At 34.2% G+C, this 19,141-nt stretch overlaps 1 protein-coding gene across 1 annotated transcript in view; it reads right to left on the bottom strand.

Moving 5' to 3' along the window:
- The window catches only part of LOC148948142 (secretin receptor-like), a 374,147-nt gene that overhangs the window by 314,097 nt on the left and 40,909 nt on the right, over positions 1-19,141 (bottom strand). Inside the window, exon 2 of the mRNA XM_089096116.1 lies at positions 9,408-9,455. Within this exon, the coding sequence (XP_088952242.1) occupies positions 9,408-9,431 (24 nt within the window). The 5' untranslated portion in view covers positions 9,432-9,455. The remainder of the gene's footprint in view (positions 1-9,407; positions 9,456-19,141) is intronic.

Here is a 19,141-nt window from a genome sequence, read left to right as displayed (position 1 = left end):
GCAGAATGTCATGTGTGTTGCATAGTTACGCCCCATTTGGCACTGTTTACACCACGCTCGGCGTGGTTTCCGTCACGCTTGGCACAGTTTTGCCCATTTTTACATTCCCACCTTGTGTAGGCTATGCCATTTCTGAAAGTGGGTGTCCCCTCGGTGTTATCAAAAACTTAAAAAGGACTGCCACACGGACTGCCATTTTCTACCACCTAGTGCATATCTTAGAATGCCATGTGTGCTGCACAGTTCCACTCCGTCTGACACAGTTTTCCCCACGCTCGGCACGGTTTCCACCACGCTTGGCACAGTTTTCGCCGAACTTTCCATTCGCCACCTGGTGCAGGCTATGTCATTTGAGAAAGTGGCTGCCCCCTCGGGGTTACCAAAAACTTAAAAGGAACTGCTAGCACCATCTGAGGGTAGGCATCTGGTAGAGAACCTTGGAAAAAAGGCTCTTTACCGAAAATGAGGAGCATTTAAGGATTTTTCACGTGCCACACCTATCAATACGATGCACGATTGGTAGGGCACGTCCACCGACTTCGTAGTGACGATATGTACGGTAAGACAGATGAATAAAAGGAAAGTTTGTCTGTATACTAAATATAGTACTTTCAATGTAGCTAATAGATGAAAAACTAAATACAAAGATACATCTTGGCCAGTATTAATTAAAATAAATGAACAAAGGGACGTCAACTCACGAAAAAGCAAGGAGGGGCACGGATTGTTTCGAAAAAAAAAACAAAGAAAAAAAAAGTGGTTTTCATAATCTAGGGGGGGGGGGCGGTAGAAATTTTGTTTTTTCTTTAATGAAACCACCAAAAGGCAAAAAGCCCCCCCCCCCCCCCAACCCTAAACCAAGTGGCGCTCAACAAGCATAGCAAAATTTTGGTTACCTGAAGGAGAAAGCACCAAGAGGTAATTAAAATATCTCTTTTCTGCGTTGCACATCCATGTGAAGCCATCCCCATGAGAAGGTTATTCTATCAAAACCATCTATAAGATTCTTTTGAATATCCACACGAACATACAGATGCACATCTGATCCACCTTATTGCGTAATATATACCACAAATCAAGCTTAATCGGTGTATTTTCTAGGTAGTCGGTACAAGTCGGTACCGACTTACAACTGAGGGAGGGCAGGAGAGGGACCATCGCCTTCAGACTTTGTAAAATGCCTTTTCGATGTATTCTTTGAAATAGTTGGGAAAATCCGAATTACTCCCCACCCCCTTCCCTTCAATTTTGAAAATATATTGTTGTGCGTCTTCATTTTTTAAATATAAAATTTTATCCCCCCTCCCTAGGGAAAGTGAATAGGCGCCGATGATCATTAGTAAAAAAATATATCGTTCAGATTTTAAATCTTGCATATTTGTATCCCAAGCACTTAAAAAACTTTGTCTATTATTAAATAAAAAAAAGTTTTTTTTTATTTGTAAGTAAGGAGTAACATTAAAACTTAAAACAAACAGAAATTATTGTGCATGTGAGGGGTGTTTCCCCCTTCTCAATCCCTCACTCGTTACACTGAAGTTTCTTAGAGTTTAAAAAAGCTTCTTATTCCAAACAAACAGCCCTTGTGTTCGAGGCGTTGTTCTTAAATAATTGGGCCAAACAGTAAAACTTTAACGTAAAAGGCGATGGTTGAAGAAGAGACAGCCCCCCCCCTCCTAGTATACGGAATAATATCTGTACATTTTGAGTTTTATTTATTTATTTATTTGAAAATCCGTCATACAAAAGCAAGAAGACGGAGGAGTAAAATATTTGTTTTTCAAATCATGCCGGGAGATTCACCCTTCTTCGCGGAGACGCTGCCCAATGGCAAATACTATATATAAACAATGGGTAAATTGTTGAAATTACAGTCCTCTCTTATCTTGTGTAAAACTTTCCGTGAAAATTCCCCTCAGAAACTTTCCTCTTCACGAAATCTTCCCCTCAGAAAATTCCTCCTGAAAAATTCCTCCCAATATTAGATACTATTTTTAAACAATGAGGAAATTGCATAGCTTACGTCCCTTTCCCACGGGGCTGCGGGGGTCATGTCATCTCCGGAGGTAGAGTTACTTGAGCTTATCAAGCCATATCAAAATTTTTATCGTATGTAATGGGGAAAAGAGCGGCCTGGGTGGGAGGCTAGTTGGCCTCCTAAGCTCTGGGTCTCTTAAAAAGGGCAATAGAACTTCTAATTTTCTTTAAAAAAAACCTCTCCAAATCTGAACAATCAACATTGGTTCAAAACGATTACCTTTGGGGAAAAAACAAACAAAAAAATAAACACGTATCCGTGATCTTTCTTCTCGTAAAACAAAAAGAAAGCAAAATTTCATATTTTCATAGAGATGAGTTTGAAACCTTTACAATATATTTGAATACATATAGCTCCTATACGCTGAATCTGATGGTATGATTTTAATTATGATCACTTGACTTGGGGGGGGGGTGCTTCCTCCTTTTTCATAAATAAGGCAAAATTCCTCAGGCTTTTAGCTTTTAATGGATTGCATTAAACACAAATAATTCTGTATGCTCAGAATTAGCATAGAAACCAATTCCTCTGATGTACTAATTGTTATCAAAATTCCTTTTTTTGGAGTTCCGGTTACTATTATGCCATGTCTTTCCTTACTTTCAAGCTTATTGCTTATTGCCTATCATTTTTTATAAAATATACATAGTTCCTGAAATGATAAATTTTAAAACGATATTGGAAAGCATTTTGTGAAGAAGGTAGGCTACAATTTTCAAATCTCTCATGAAGCCTAACAAAGCCGATTTTATTCTATTATTTTACTTAGTTAATAGCCGAAAATCCCTTAAAGGCATATGTGTCTCTTTAAGGTATATTTCATTTTGGTATATAAGGCATATTCTAGTATGTAGTTATTATTTATTTATGGTAAATTCTAAATATGTTCTAATGTGTGCTTCTTGTGGTAGTGTGGTGGATTTCTCTCTGCTTGACAACATAGTGCCAGAGTTTATCCCAGTGGCCGACGGGGAAGAGGACCCATCCCTTAAAAAAAGTTCCAAAGGAACATCTATAACTGGCACATACGGCACAAATGGGACTATTTTTTCCTTAATTTGACTATTTAAGGAACGTTAGACTCGGATAACCTATATATTGCACCATCCAATTTACATTTCTGTAAGGATTAACGATCATTAGGAAAGGTTAAGCCAACTTCACGTAGAGAGCAAATTTTACAAATCGTGCCCAAAATAGCTAAGAAAAGCTTTCTCTAGGATTATTTGATTGAGTTACAGTTCACAGAGCTTCTAAGATCGGACCCCTAAATGGGAAACTGTAATTTTATGTCTAGATACATTAGCAGAAGTGGACAGGTCTCAAGTCCTTCTTTGGGATAATTGCATTTTGAGATGAACTTTTTTTCTTCCAAAAGGCGGAGTTGATAAATTGATGCAACACTAGCAGACCATCAACTTTTAATAAGGAAATATAATTAGTATTTTCACGGGGAGGGGGGGGGGGGGTTGTAGGGAGTTTGAACGTTTTTTTCTTGGGGTATCAATTAGACTAACAATAAGGATAGGAGGGTCACCCCTTCCTCAATGCCTCGCTCTTTACGCTAAAGTCCTAAAGTTCTTAAAAATAATTCTCTTTCATTGTGTTAGACAAAAAGTCAATCTTTAGGGTAAAGAGCTAGAATTTAGGAAGGGACAGCATCCTCATCTACGGAATAATTCTATTCGTTTTAAGTTTTAATGCTGCTCATTACTTTCAGTTGAATAAAATTGTTTTTTTATGTAATTCCTGACCGTTTTCCAAATTATACCAGGAAAATTCCCTATTATGCAAAATTTCTTCTGGAAAATTACCCCAAGAAACTTTTCTCCCGACAGAACCCCCCCCCCCCACCAAAAAAAACGATAATCTATATATAACCCAATAACAAATACTATATGTGAGCATGGGCAAGTTTCGTAACTTACAGCCGTTTCCCAGGGAAAATGGAGGGTTATATGACCCCTAAATTTCAACTATGCTGAATCAAATAGCTATGTCAAAATTTTGATCAGATATTTTCAGGGAAAAAAGAAATGGGGAGGGGGGTAGTTGTCCTTCATTCTTTTTGGTTACTTAAAAATGTGCACTAGTGCATGCTTTTGATTTATGCTCGAATGAGGCCTCTCCCAATCTTTTACAATCATCGGTTTGATACGATCACCCCTAGGGGGGAAAAAATAAACACACTTTCGTGGTCTTTCTTCTGGCAAAAAAAAAAAAAAAAAAAAAATCCTCATTTTGTAGATAGGAGCTTGAAACCTGTCCAGTAGGTTTCTCAGATATGCCGAATCTGATTGTGAAATTTTCACTAAGATCACTTGGCTTTTTTCTGGGGTTTCCCCCTTTTTTTGAAAATCAGACAAATAATCTCAGGCTCATAACTTTTGATGGATAACATTAAACTTGTTGAATTTTATATATTTGAAATCAGCATAAGAAGCTAATTCTTTTAAAGTTTCTATTGCTGTTACACTTCCGTCTTTTTACATTTTCGGTTAGAATTGGGCCGAGTTGCTCCTTACTTACAGTCCGTCACCACGAACCGTCTGATTTGCTTGTTTAAAATGACCGTTTTCTAATGGATGCCTCTTATAATAGCCTTTGTACGGTGGAATTGAATTGTTAACTGAAAATTAAACAACAGTGAATTAGGCTTATACAACCAATTTATCTAAAATCAAAAAGTCTATCAGTGGAAAGATAAGATCGTTGATTGAAAAATGTAATATTCTGTCACGATGAGTTGGTGGAGATAAACATGTCCCATCTAAAGCTCATGTACGCTGGCAAGAATTTTTCCATGGGGGGGCAGTGATAAAACAGTTTTTTGGGTAATTTGAACAAGAAATCGTAAAAGTTCCCGACTCTCGTGGTAGGGGGATGGATGGGTCTTGAGGCCTATTCCCCTGTGTACGTCTCTTCTAGATTTGATGGTGGTTGGTGCAATTTTTGGTGCAGTTTCTGGCTTTTAGAAAAGTTTGATTATTTCTTTCATCTTGATTAATTCATTAACTACTAAATGGAAAATTAGTTAATCTATTCTGAAAGAAGCTCACCGATTCCTCAACTTCTCTTAAGAAAAAAAAATGATTTTGAAACCAAATTATCTCAAAGAAGGACTTGAGAACGGTCTATCTTAGTCCCCCCCAAAAAATTCTAAGTCCAAAAAGGGGGAGCAAAAATTTGGGGAGGAGGGGTATTGGGGTTCCCTTGCAGGTAAGATATGGATGACCATAACTCCCCAGAAAAAAAGTGTTCATATAAGCGCTCATTCCCATGAATATTATGATACAAGCGTTACACAATGCCTATGTTAATATATGATGCCAAGTAAAGTTCGATACTATATCATAAATTCTATTAGTCCAATTTGAAATCAAATAAAACGGTTTACTTAAGTGCTCATTCCTCTGATTGCGCCCGATTCTACCATTCCATTTGACTTCATATAAACCGGTTTATTAAAGTTGTCATTCCTTTTATTCAGTGAAGTTTAAACATATCTTAATAATGTCCAGACAGGTATTTGTAAGTGAGGTGCCGGCTGGATTATAGTAATAAGGTTCATGGTATATGCAAATGAGGTTTAGGGTATATGCAAATGAGGTTCGCGTAGGACACATCTACCCATTATTACTAAGAAAACCCTTCTGTAGACTTTTCAAGCTCCCATCTTTGAAAATGTTGAATTTTGTATTTTTGCCAGGAGAAAGATCATGGATGCGTGTTTATTTATTTATTTTTTCTTGTTCTTCCCAGGATTGATCGTATCGAACCAACGACCCTACAAGATTAGAAGACTCATTTAAACAAAAATTAAAAGTTCTAGTGCTCTTTTTAAGTTACCAAAAAAAATTGGAGGGCAACTAACCCCATTCCGTACACTTTTACCCCCAAAGTCGTTCGATCAAAGTTTTGAGATAGCGATTTTCTTCACTATTCAATAACTATTTCTTTGGGGATGACATGACCCCCAACAGCCCTTGGAGGAAGGTCCGCATGGTATGAGATTTGCTTGTTGTTAACATATAGTATTTGTTATTGCAAAGCAAATAGACATTTTTCCTGTGTGTGTGGGGGGGGGGATCTGGGTATCGATTTTCTGCCAGAAGAATTTCTCGTTTGGATGGAAGTTTCCAAGAGTGAACGTTCCAGGGGAAAGTTCAACCAAAAAAACGCACTACAAGGGGGGAATTTGCCAAAATTCAATTACGAAATTCGTTTTATTTGTTTTACTTTCTCGTTGGCAATCCCATTTTATACGTGGAGATACTCTGGTGTATTATCTGGGGGGAATGTTTCAGCAGAGTTGGAAATTTCTGGAGAACCCTTACGTGGAGGGGGGATTTACCACGGGAGAAGTTCTTCATGGGGGAATTATCATCAGGAACAATTCTCCATTGGGAATTTTTAAGCAGGGGAAAGATTTTTCATGGATTGGGGGATTGGGAAAATTTTTCCAACAAGTTGGATTATGTCAGGACTTGTAAAACAATCAGAAATTATGTGTCAACGTATTTCCTAGGCAGAATCGTCCACAAGAAATTTTCTGGGGGGAATTCGCAGCGAGGATAGTATTTTCCTGGAGTAATTTCTCAGGGGGAATATTTTACGTGAGATAATTTTTTATGGATAAATTTTTCGTGGGGGGAGCCCATGGAAGGGGAGGTGAATTTACTTAAATTATTAGGAAAAACAACAGAAATTGAATATAGAAGAACAATTTTTTCTTCTGAAAGTAGAGAGCAACACTAAACTTAAAACGGACAGAAATCATTTAGTATATGAGGAGGGCCGCCCCCTCGTCTATATCTCATTCTTTACGCCAAAGTTTGTCATTTTGTCCAAAGTTTGTCATTTTGGTACACAATTCCTTAAGAACGTGTCCTGAAGCACAAGGGCCGGTAAATCAGAATCAAAACCTTTTAAAGCTTTCAGAACAATTTATTTTGAAATACCGTTTCAGAATAATTTTTTTTAAATACCTCCCTATATTCTGAGAAACGTTTCCTGTTTGAAAAAAAAAATTATCCCTTAGATGTTGAAAAATACCCTTTTTGTATCTTCATAAAATGAAAAAATCCTACCCCCTCCCCACCTCCTCCTTTTATTGATATTATAATCTATAATCTCGATATTATAATCTAGAATATGTGTTAACTTAAGATAGAGGAAGCCCTTAAGTTTCGGATTTTTCACTAGCGATCTGAATGGTCCGTTGTTAGTCTAATACCGGCGTGGAACTAGATGAAAGTGCCAGTGAGTTACATGAGTGCCAGTGAGCCTCTTCCTCTTAACTACCATCACCTCTTCAATGCATCCAATCCAAAAAAATCATTAGTTCGAAATAGTCTAGAGGTCAAATAACCATGCATCTGGGGTTAACAAACCCACCAGCAGCTACTTGGGCAGGGCCTCTCCCCCTAGATTCTGTAAAACTCTTTTTTGTACCTTGATCCCTCCCCCCTAGATTCTGAAAAACTCTCTTTTGTACCTTGATTTTAAAATTCTCCCCCCCCCCCATACATTTTTGTAAATTGGCGTCCCTCGATAAGAGAACCCTGAAAAAGACTTGCGTATAATGTTTAAAAAGGTAAAGTCTTATACTCTTTTCTTCTTAAAAAAAGGCTAGACTGGAAATCCTTGAGTGCATAAGATTTACGTTACGCTACGTTACGTTTCCGTTTCTTAAAAAAAAATCGGATATTGCGGATAAAGCGTAGCCTAGAAATATAAAGCGTAGTGTAGCGTAGCCCTGCCCTCAAGCCGGCCAAATATCCAAAAGCAGTCACTAAACTTTAGTAATATTTTTGCCAGCGGGGTTTAGCATATTTTTTTTTCAATTATAAAAGAAAAATCATTACTTCTAAACTTTACTTTCTACTCTAAGCTAGCTCAACTTTTCTAATGCATGTTGATCCTCGTAGATAATGTAGTCTGGATGATGTTGCGTAAGAGTCATCCACCTTTCATGTTCCTGAAAGTACCAATGACATCAAAAATAAAAAATTGCTCCCCGAACCCATCTTTGATCTATTAATACATAAGGACTCCGATTTTTTTTTCTTCGGGGTTTTCTAAATTATGAAGTTTTTTGGACAGTACTATATTTTCGTGTGTCTTCACCTTGAACCGTGAAAACAAACAAGCAGAACCATGTAGTTAAATTCGAAAACATTTTTCATCAAAATTCAAACAATAACAATATGATTATTCCAAAAACAACTACACCTTTCTTAACGAGTTTGGTATAATATGTTTTAGCTGAATTTTCCTTTTTAAAAGGAGAAATGGAGAATTTTAAAAGGGAAAGGGAAAGCCGTTCTTTCTTTTTTTAATCTTGTGTCCTGATACTATAAAAAATTGCTTATGGAGATCTTTTCTATTATTAATTGAATTCCCAGTTTTTTTTTAATTTTGTAAGATATAATATATGGTATATAAGGTATATATATAGTATAATGAATGGTATATGGAAATTTTTGACTTAGTCCAACATCCAGATTTCAGACTCACTGTCCTTGGTACTTCATAGATGTAAAAATAAAAATTACCGCTGAACCCATCTTTGATCTATTCAGACATAAAGACTCCGATATTTTTTTTTTGTTTTTTTTTTTAGTTTTTTTTTTGTTTTAAGAAATAAAGCTGTGAGACAGAGTCAAACTTTAGCGTAAACAGCGAGGCGTTGAGAAGGGGACAGCCCCTTTCATATACGGAATAATTTCTATTCGTTTTAAGTTTTAATGTCGCTCCTTACTTTCAGTTAAAAAAAACTTGTTTTTTTATATTTAATATCTTAAAGAATGATTCAGAATAACATGAAAGATTGGAAATTTTGCCGAGATTGCGGAATAGTAGCAATGCTACTGCTAGGAAAGAAATACACCGGAATAGCAAAACTATACTTTGTTCTTGCTACTTTTACTAGAATAGTTTTTATTGCCTTCCTCTCAAAAATCTGGCACACGAGATCAGTAGAATAGTCAATTCTGCGTCCTCTAGAGAAATGTAAAGAGAGAAGGTGTGTCGAAGAAAAAGAAAAGCTGAGCTGAACTCACACGCAAAAATACAGAACAAAACAGATAGTAACGTATAGAAGTATCAAAGCCATATTCAGAGGGGCTCACCAGGTTTTAACCCCCCCCCCCCCATGAAATTTTTTTTCCGACGCGTAAATAGTAGCGAAATTTAAACTAATTTTTTATGTGTTTTGTCAAGATTTGTTTTTGTAAGGACACCAAATAAAAATCCTGTGGATACGCCCTACGTCATGTAGTAGTTACGATTCATTGTAAAATAGATGTAGTTGACACTTTATAAACAAGTTGCTGCGAACTTTCCGAAAAATAAAAAAAACACTTACAGTTTCTTCAAACAAATTTTCCATTTTTACCAATTAATTTTGCTAAACCTAAAAGAAAAGAGATATATAAATAAAAAACAAAGGAATGTGAGAACTAAATGTCATCACATCAAAATTTTATACAGAACAAAAAATTAAAATGAACAAAGAATGAGCACAATGAATGAGCACATCAAAATTTTATACAGAACAAAAATTAAAATGAGCAAAAAATGAGCACAATGAATGAGCACATACAAATTTTATACAGAACAAAAAATTAAAATGAGCACAAATGTGATAGATAAATTGATTAAATTTTGACCTGCTTTTAACAAGCCAAATTACTAATAACTTCTGTGCAACCAAATAGACCTAAAATCTAAATGGAAGAACATGACATTTGAGTTGGAGTACTATGGTGTAGTTAAACTTCAACGGGACAATTCAATAATGCCTATTCTGAAAATGTATATTGTGATTCTTATAATTTGGAATTTTTCTCATTAATATAGTCCTTTTCACTACTTAGGTAACTTCAATAAACTAATTGCAAAGTTCACATTCTAACATCACCATAACGTCACAGTCTGTAATAGTACCAGGGGACCAAGCCTCGTTTGGTAAAAAGAAAGAATATATTTTTTTTTTAATCTCTTTCTCAAAAACACTTTGATTTCATTTTATTCACTTTGGATGGTAAAACCAAGGGTATTAGGGTATTGGACGTCTGGATATTTGTGACATTATTCATATGAAATTTTTTTTTCCAAAATTGATTAAGGCCCTAGACGAATAGTAAACTAATAGGTATGTTAGCAACGGGCACCTTGCATAACTTACACCCCTTGCCCTGGGGTCTGTGGGGGTTTTTGTCGACCCCAAAGTATAGTTATTTGACCTTTGACCAAAATTGCTACCTAGAAACAGTGACTGGATACATTTGGGGAAAAAAGGGCGTGAGGGAGGGCTGGTTGACCTCCAGTCACTTTTGACATTTAAAAAGGGCACTAGAACCACTATAGCGTTGCCTCTAGTTAATAACACCAGAGGATCTTCAATATAAATATCAAAGATTCCTTAGAATCTATGTTGTGTAATTTGTATCTATTTTTTTTTCTTACCTTTTCCCCTCATGTTCAACTTTCAAAAACAACAATGAAAGAAATTAAATGAAGTGATAGAACTCCATTAGCTTTAATCTAATCCATCATTCTACAAGGTGTCCCAGAAAAAACTGATAATATCGAAAAAAATAAAGCTTTATTCCTTTCATCTATCTATGTGATCAATGTACAGAGCTTCCATGAGATGCATTTTGCATGGATGACCAGTATGGTGCGTGACGTGTGGGACACTGTGTACGAAAAAATCGCAACCTGAGAGCGAAATTATTCTATTCTATAGGTAACCAAAATTTTGAAGATTTTATTCGAATTCACACTATTTTCCTTGCCCTTTGGAACGTATATGTTTGGAATTCATATGATCGTCTGTTGCTTAACCACTGAAAATTCAGTTTTGTCCTAAATAACACGCCAGCACTTCTCCTGAGAACGATGTTATCCTATACCACTTACTTTTTTTTGCTGCCAGTTACAGCAGAAGCTGATACCGAGTTTTCGAGCCGTAAGACAAGTCCATTTTCAGGCCAAAAAAATTGAGACCAAAAAAACTGAATAATATATTTTATTTAAAAAAAAAAAAAAAAAAAAAAAAAAAAAAAAAAAAAAATGGACCAGTTGTTTGAATAAAGAAGGTTTTTCTTCACACAACCAAGATGTTGAAAAGAAAAATTATAATATCCAAAATTCCATTCTTGAACTAACTCTGCTGAGTAGAAAAAAGGATATAATATATTTTGGAAACAAATAAACTTTTGGAAATCTGGAAAACCAGATTGAATAGGAGAAAACAAATTGGACCAATCGCTATATCTTGCCCAGTTTAGGGTGAAGGAAAATAAATTTAAGTTCTACTTTTACAAAAAAATTTTAAATAACGGAAAAACTATTATGATGGAACCTATCAAACTGGATTTTATCTCCACTCTCCACACTCACTGTTGCTTGCAGTAGGTTTATACTATTTTTATAGGCCTTGTGTTGTCAGAATTATAATTAGGGGCCCTTACACTATTGCAATTCTACGGTTGTTTTTGTTATCTTTTTTTAACTTCTCAATGACTATAAAGGAGAGATTGGTGAATTAAAAAAAAAATTTATTACCGAAAGCATTGTGCAATAAAGATTAATTGTCTACATAATAACCTCGACAATTCAAATATTTTTGTATCTATGGACAAGCTTTGTAATACCCTCTTCGTAAAATGTAGCCAGCAATGTCCAGAGCGGAGTTATAATTATGTCTTTCCGCTCCTTGTCAGTTTGAAAACACGCTCCCCTCCCTAAGCCAATTCTTCAGGTAAGGAAAAATGACAGGTGATTTGGCTTCAATGTGAGATGTCAAAAACGGCAATTATAACAGTAGATGCGAACAACCCCCCCCCCCCCAAAAAAAAAAAAAAAAAAACGAAAAAAAGTTCAACTATCTCGAAGATAACAATCGTTTCTTTAAGATCCAAGTGTTGCTCGCAGAGCTTATGGAGTGGGAACAACAACTATTGTATATTCTTATTATGAAACTTTGTGAGACCTAGGGAGTGCTATTCAAAGCATAAGAAGGGGTATGCTGCCTTCTTGAATTGTTTAGACCTATGACGATTACTTTCCTCATAGCGCCCATGCAACCCCAACCCTTTTTTTTCTTCTTCTTCTTTTTGCTTTTTTCTTCTTCTTCTTCTTCTTCTTCCTCATAGCCCCCAACCTATTTTTTCTTCTTCTTCTTTTTGCTTTTTTCTTTTTCTTCTTCTTCTTCTTCCTCATAGCCCCCAACCCTTTTTTTTCTTCTTCTTCTTTTATTGTTTGAGGCATGTGAAGGAGTATAGTGGATTATTTGGATAGTTTTTTTTTTTGTCGTTACGGTGACTCTAGTAGTAACTCAGTAAGGAATTATGTATTTTTATTTATACACATATACATATGTATATTTTTTTTATATCATCAGTATTTCTGGTATAATTATTTTGTGCTATAAGCTAGTACTAAAATTTTCTCTTTTTTTCTATTCCTGGGACGCTCCCAGGACAACTTGCCTTTCCAAGTTCATGGGCAGGCTAGAAGAATTAGTTGAAAGAATTTGTTTTTCATGTATTATATATATATATATATATATATATATATATATATATATATATATATATATATATATATATATATATATATATATATATATATATATATATATATATATATATATGCATTTTGTCAAGTTCCATTTTTTATTAAACTAAACCAAACTAAACGGCTTCTTGAGCAATTTAATTGGAATATTTCCAAAAACTTCACCATATATTCCCGACAAGGTACCAACCGGCTCTCATTTTCCCACTGAACTGAAGAAGTAGCTGGGGGGCAGCTCTTCCAAACTGACGATAAGCTGAAAAAACTATGCGATTCACTTTAGATCATTGGCGAGGATATTTTACGAAGTTTGTTAATAAATTCAAAGTTTGTTAATTTGTTCTGTATTTCGGTATTGTTCGGTAACTTGTTCGGTATTCTGAAGTTTGTCCATAAGTCCGCCGGTTATGTAGAGAGGTATCCTTTATTGCACATTACTTTTGGCAATATTACTTTTGGCAATATTGCACATTACTTTTGGCAATAAAAATAATTTGTATATCCAACCGCTCTGTCCTTTGTGTCTTTTATTTTTTCTGTCCGTTGAAAAAAAATCCTCCTTGTACACCATTGATCCCCCATTGAAAATAATTTTGGATATACTCTATTTCCTACCGTAGAAGCATTTTAGTGTTAAGCACTTAATCTTTTGATGGATTCCTGGAGATGCCAAATCTTTTCCTTAAGCATAGAATGTGTTTACTAAGCTAACAAACTGTGAACGAAGATCGATTTTCAAATTGATACAAGCTGCAAATATGATCATTTTAAGAACGAATTTAAGAAATGTTTTCCAAAAACATTCTTCAAAGAAATGTAAAGAGCCATCTGAAAGGTAAAAATGAAAAGCAACAAAGTCATAAAACGAGCCGAACTTAAAACGAGAATAAGTGACTATGGTAGAATAGATGAAACCCAAAACTAACAGAAAATAAAATGAATAATCAACAAAACTTGAAACTAAGAGAAGTTACCATAAATAAGACTAATATTACCGCCCCTCTAAAGCTCACTGAAGAATAGAATATCACTTGCACATACCAGAGATAAAACACATATAAGGGAGTTTTTTTTATTATAATGTTGAAAATTAAAAACTGCTCAAATTTCCAGGAATTATTTTTCATATATCATTAGTTTAAATTGTAAATTAATTAAAAGAAATATTTTTTTGTTCCAACTGAAAGTAAGACGCATCATTAAACATTAAAATGAACAGAAATAATTTCTTAGACCACACTGCTTTTCTATTTACGAAAAATTAAGCAAGAAAAAACAGGCTTTAATTTCAATAAAGCAAAGAATAAATAACGACTAAATAAACCCTTAATTGCAAAATACTCCGAATATTTCGACCCCATGTCCGGGAGCCTTTCTCAACGTGAAAAAAGGGAAAACCCCAAAAAAAGTTCTTTCTAAAAAAATAACATACATCTAAATTCAACAAAACTAAACACACGAAGAGGGAGAAAAAAACAAAAGAAAAGAAATATCAATAAATAAGTAGGAATCCAACTCACAGCTTAACATTATAGACATTCGCTTTTGTTTATTGCGTTAAATATGCCAGTGGATGGAATTTGTATTTAAGAAGTGAGTTTGCTTCCTATTTATTCATGTATATTTCTTTTCTTCTGTTCTATTTCTCTCTTTGTGTGTTTATTTTTGTTGTATTTCGATGTATGTTATTTAAAAAAAATAAACGTTTTGGTTTTTCTCCTTTTTTTCCGTTTAGAAAGGCTCCCGGACGTGGGGCCGAAATATTCGGATTGTTTTTTAATTAAGTGTTTATTTGGTTGTTATTTATTCACTGCTTTATTAAAATTAAAACCCGTTTTTTCTTGATTAATTTTCCGTAAAATGAACAGAAATTGTTTCGTACATGAGGGGAGATACCCCCTCTTCGTTCCCTTGCTCATTACGCTAAAGTTTCTTAGTGCTTTAAAAAGCTTCTTATTCCAAATAAACGGACCTTGTGCAGTGGTGGATCCAGAATTTATTTAGGGGGGGGATAAATAGATTGATCCGACAAACTTGCGTTAGGAGCAAGTCTAATTAACGCAAACTTGAGTTAATTAAGTGAATTACACTACTTTAGACTATGTTAGGGGGACACCCCCTTTCCCTTCCCCTGGATCTGCCACTGACCTTGTGTTTTAGTAGTTATTGTTAATGAATCGGGACAAAAAAAAACAGCTTTAGCGTAAAGAGGAAGGGATTGAAGCAAGGGCAAACCCCCTCATATACAGAATAATTTCTGTTCGTTTTAAGTTTTAATGCTGTTGCTTACTCTGTGTTGAAAAACTTTTTTTAAGATCTGATAGCTATTAAAATCAGGCAGTGACATCCCCTCTTCCGTTGATAAAAACCCCTAAAAAATCCACCCACGAAAAATCATCCCCCTCAAATCTGTATATTTCCCAATAACAAATGCTATTTGTATGCAATAGGCAATTCCACAACTTACAGCCCTTTCCACATGGGTTAGGGGAAGGGTTCTATCGTCCCCAGAGGTCACTTGACTTTTGGGGATGTTTTCCCCTTTTATTGAAAATTCGGCAATTTTATCAGCCTCGTAAATTTTAATGGACAACCTTAAACTTAATGAATTTTCTATATTTGAGATCGGCATAAAAAGGCAATTCTTTCGAGGCGTCGATTGTTATCAAAATTTAGTTTTTTAGAGTTTTGGTAAATATTGGACCGAGTTGTTCATTACTTGCAGTTCATTAGCACGAACTTAATAGTTACCCATTGTATAGCCTCGCATGATTGAGTAGCTGTTACTGACACTAACTATATATGTTAGTGACACTAACTATATCACGACTTAATAAATTAAGTCGTGAACTAGTTCGATTATTATATTAGCTAAGCGTCTTCTTTGGAATTCTTTGCCAGTTTATAAATAAATTTGTGTTTTTTTTTAAATATCATTTTTTTAAACCTTGTTTGGTTATGAAGTGGCAAAAGCTAAAGCTAGTCCATTGGCAACCCATAAAATCCAGTAATTCAAAACATCTGGACATCTTAGTTCTATCAGTTATTTTAATTCTTTTGTAAATTGTGAGGTCTGTCTAAGTTTTTCTCAGACACCTTTCATCGCTTAGGAAATCTCCAAAATTCTGTTTAACTTTAAGGATTTTCATGTTGAGTTGTAATTCAATAAAATTCTAATGTGAATATAAATTGGCTGTTCCAAGGGGGAAGATTATTGAATTTTGTGTTACTAAAAAGTGAGTTTTAAGGAATTGTTTGGTAAAAAAAAAAGATCCCCCAAGCAGTGGTAATTATATTTCATAGGCTTGCAAATTGGTTCAAATCAGATATTTACAGAATGGCTGGTTTTTTATAAACTTGATATATATATATATATATATATATATATATATATATATATATATATATATATATATATATATATATATATATATATATATATATATATATATATATATATATATATATATATATATATATATATATATATATATATATATATATATATATATATATATATATATATATATATATATATATATATATATATATATATATATATATATATATATATATATATATATATATATATATATATATATATATATATGATATATATATGATATATATATATATATAGTGTGTGTGTGTGTGTGTGTGTGTGTGTGTGTGTGTGTGATGATGATGATATATATATATATATATATATATATATATATATATATATATATATATATATATATATATATATATATATATTAGTATCGGGAACCCAGTGACTTCGCCGCCGGGCCCCGGCACACGGCAGGCTTCTATATATGAATTCTCACTGTCGCTTGTCTTTTAAACGCAGACAATTTGAGCCTTTTCTTGATGTCATGGCGTCCAAATGGGAACTTAAATTAGAAGTTTTACCTTTGTAAAATTACATTTTTCTTGGACCAAAAACTTTTGCCTCAGCTTGTGTTTTGTCATTACGAAAGAAATATCGCCGAACCTTTGTTTCTTTCAATTATATAGGTGGTGGAACAAAAGGTCTTATTTTTTTCCAACGATTTATCTAGTACAGGTTTTTAATTTTCATCAAAAAACTGGCCTTTGTGTCCATTTGACCTTTTGACCTTTGTGTCTATTAATTTTTCAGGTGGTGGGACGAAAACTTCTTCTTTTGCCTTGGTTTGTCTTTTGTCATTATGAAAGACTTATCGCCGGACTTTTTGTTCCTTTTAATTGTTCAGGTAGTGGGGCAAAACTTCTTTTTCTTCCAACGGTTTATCCAGTCCATATTTTTGATTTTTAAAAGTATGGTAGGTATTCATGAACTTATCCATGCCAAAATCCAAAACCCAATCATCATCGCTATCACTTTCAATTTGTCCACATTTTCATAGTTTATTTTGACTTAGTTCAACATTAGTCTAAATGTCCCTTAAAGATTTCATCCACAGTTTATATAATTAGTAGTATGATCTTTCCCTATCTCACCCATTATAAAAACCCGGACCGAGGTGCGAGTGCTCCAGAGAACCTATAAACATAAGCGGCATTAGGTCTTTTCACGGGTAGACAAAGAATAATCACCTACGGAACAAGTACTGACAAAACCACTTGGCCGGCTCAACCAATAAGTGGACAATAAGTGCACAAATAAGTGGGAGGAGCTTTTTGTTCTCACCGAGAATGAAGAGCCAGAAATCATCTGTGGTAAGCTTACTGGATAATTATATAAACTGTGGTTTATCTTAATATCCCTAGCATGCGCAGTAGCAACAGTTGTAGCCACACTATTAGCAGTATGCGCATAGCACCTTTGGTTTATTCAACATCCCCTTCAAAACACGCTGAAAGTAACCATTCCTGAAGCATTTCTGATACGTTCACTTGACAACCTCTGTGAGCACAGTTTCTATACATCCCAAATTTTTTGCCTTAATACCCTTAATTTTAATAGCAGTAGTAGTAGCAGTAGCAGTAGAATTATTAGTAGTAGCCTAAGCCTTAGTGACAGTAGGAGTAATAGAAGTATTAATAGCAGTAACAATAGTAGTAGTAGCATGAGTAAAAGCAGTAACATTAGGATGAAAATATTTTCTTTTGGTTAGTTCAACATCCCTCACAACAAGCACTGCTATTTTCAACTTCACGCACCAAACTGTTCCTAAGATATTGCTGTTACACCCTTTTGACAACCTGCATACAGACGGTGTGTTGTGATTCAGTTCACCTTCGCCCCTCAGAATTTTTTGAAAATTTCACCTTACTATCCTTAGGCATAGTTGTAATAGTAGTCCCAGTAGCAGTATTAGTATTACTAGTAATTAATTAATAAAAACTTTCCGAAAAATAAATTTTTCAAAGAAAAGTAAAGGCCATTTTAAACTTAAGCTCAGGAGATACAAATACCTGTTAAAATTCAAACTCAAAACGACCAGAAATTCCTATTAAAGAATAAATGAAACTCAAAATGAACAAAAATTAAATAAACAATCATAGGAAAAAACATACAACAGGTAATAAAATAAATGAATAAATAAATCTTAAAGCGAGTAATGGTTAGATTGAATATGAAAATCAAGCTTAAAACGAAAACAAATATTTTGCTATTAAAGTATCAAGGAAAGTTAAAAAGAACAGAAATTAAATAAAAATCAATGCAAACAAACATACAATATTTATTAATATAAATGAATAAATAAATCTTAAAACGAGTGAAACTTAAATTGAATATGCAAATCAAGTTTGAATCGAATAGAAATAACTACAAACAAGAGTTTGGGTATCGCCTCACTGCAGAAGCCTAAAACCTACTGCGTCATTGGCGCTTTACTGAAAACAATTCTTTCATTAATTAAGATTTTAGGGAATAAATATCAGCATATGTATATTAAATTGACAATGCACATTTTTTTCAGTAAACTCATTTGAATTTTTTTCAGTAAAATACAAATTATATTCTGGCTTTTAGAAAGCATAGGGGTTTTGAACCCTACTCATATTAATTTATGCTCTTTTTGAGTTTGACTCTAATATTTACTTTAATATTTATTCGTTTTGGGTTTCATTTATTTATTGATACTGATTTGGGGTAGTTGTATGCTTGGTAGATTATATGATAGTCCGGACGCGAGGTGTTGAAAGTGTGAATCATACCACGACGGAATGGGGCTGCTACGAGAATTAGCCTACCCTCCACCCCCTAAATTTACCATGCGGATTCAAAAATACCAATGGCACTTGCTTGCGAGTGGTGGAACACTCCGAAACTTGACATTTTATTATATTTTGGTGTTTCATGCAAGAAAATGCATGTTCCACAAAGTTTGAAGTGCAGTTTTCCGCTCAAATAGAAATGCCTAGAAGCCATAGAATGTTTTCATAACAAACCAACACGATTAGTTAGAAAAAATGGCAGAGTTAAAAAAAATGGCAAAACTATATGAGTCTTGAACTCTCTTGGGAAGTATAAACAAAATCAAATTGAATATTAGATATATAATGATATTAATTGTTGAA

This window comes from Artemia sp. Qi Xiang Cuo, chromosome 10 (assembly GCF_049724085.1).
Source record: "Artemia sp. Qi Xiang Cuo chromosome 10, ASM4972408v1, whole genome shotgun sequence".
In the NCBI taxonomy this organism is placed as follows: domain Eukaryota; kingdom Metazoa; phylum Arthropoda; class Branchiopoda; order Anostraca; family Artemiidae; genus Artemia; species Artemia sp. Qi Xiang Cuo.
This window is presented reverse-complemented; position numbering and strand designations above follow the sequence as displayed.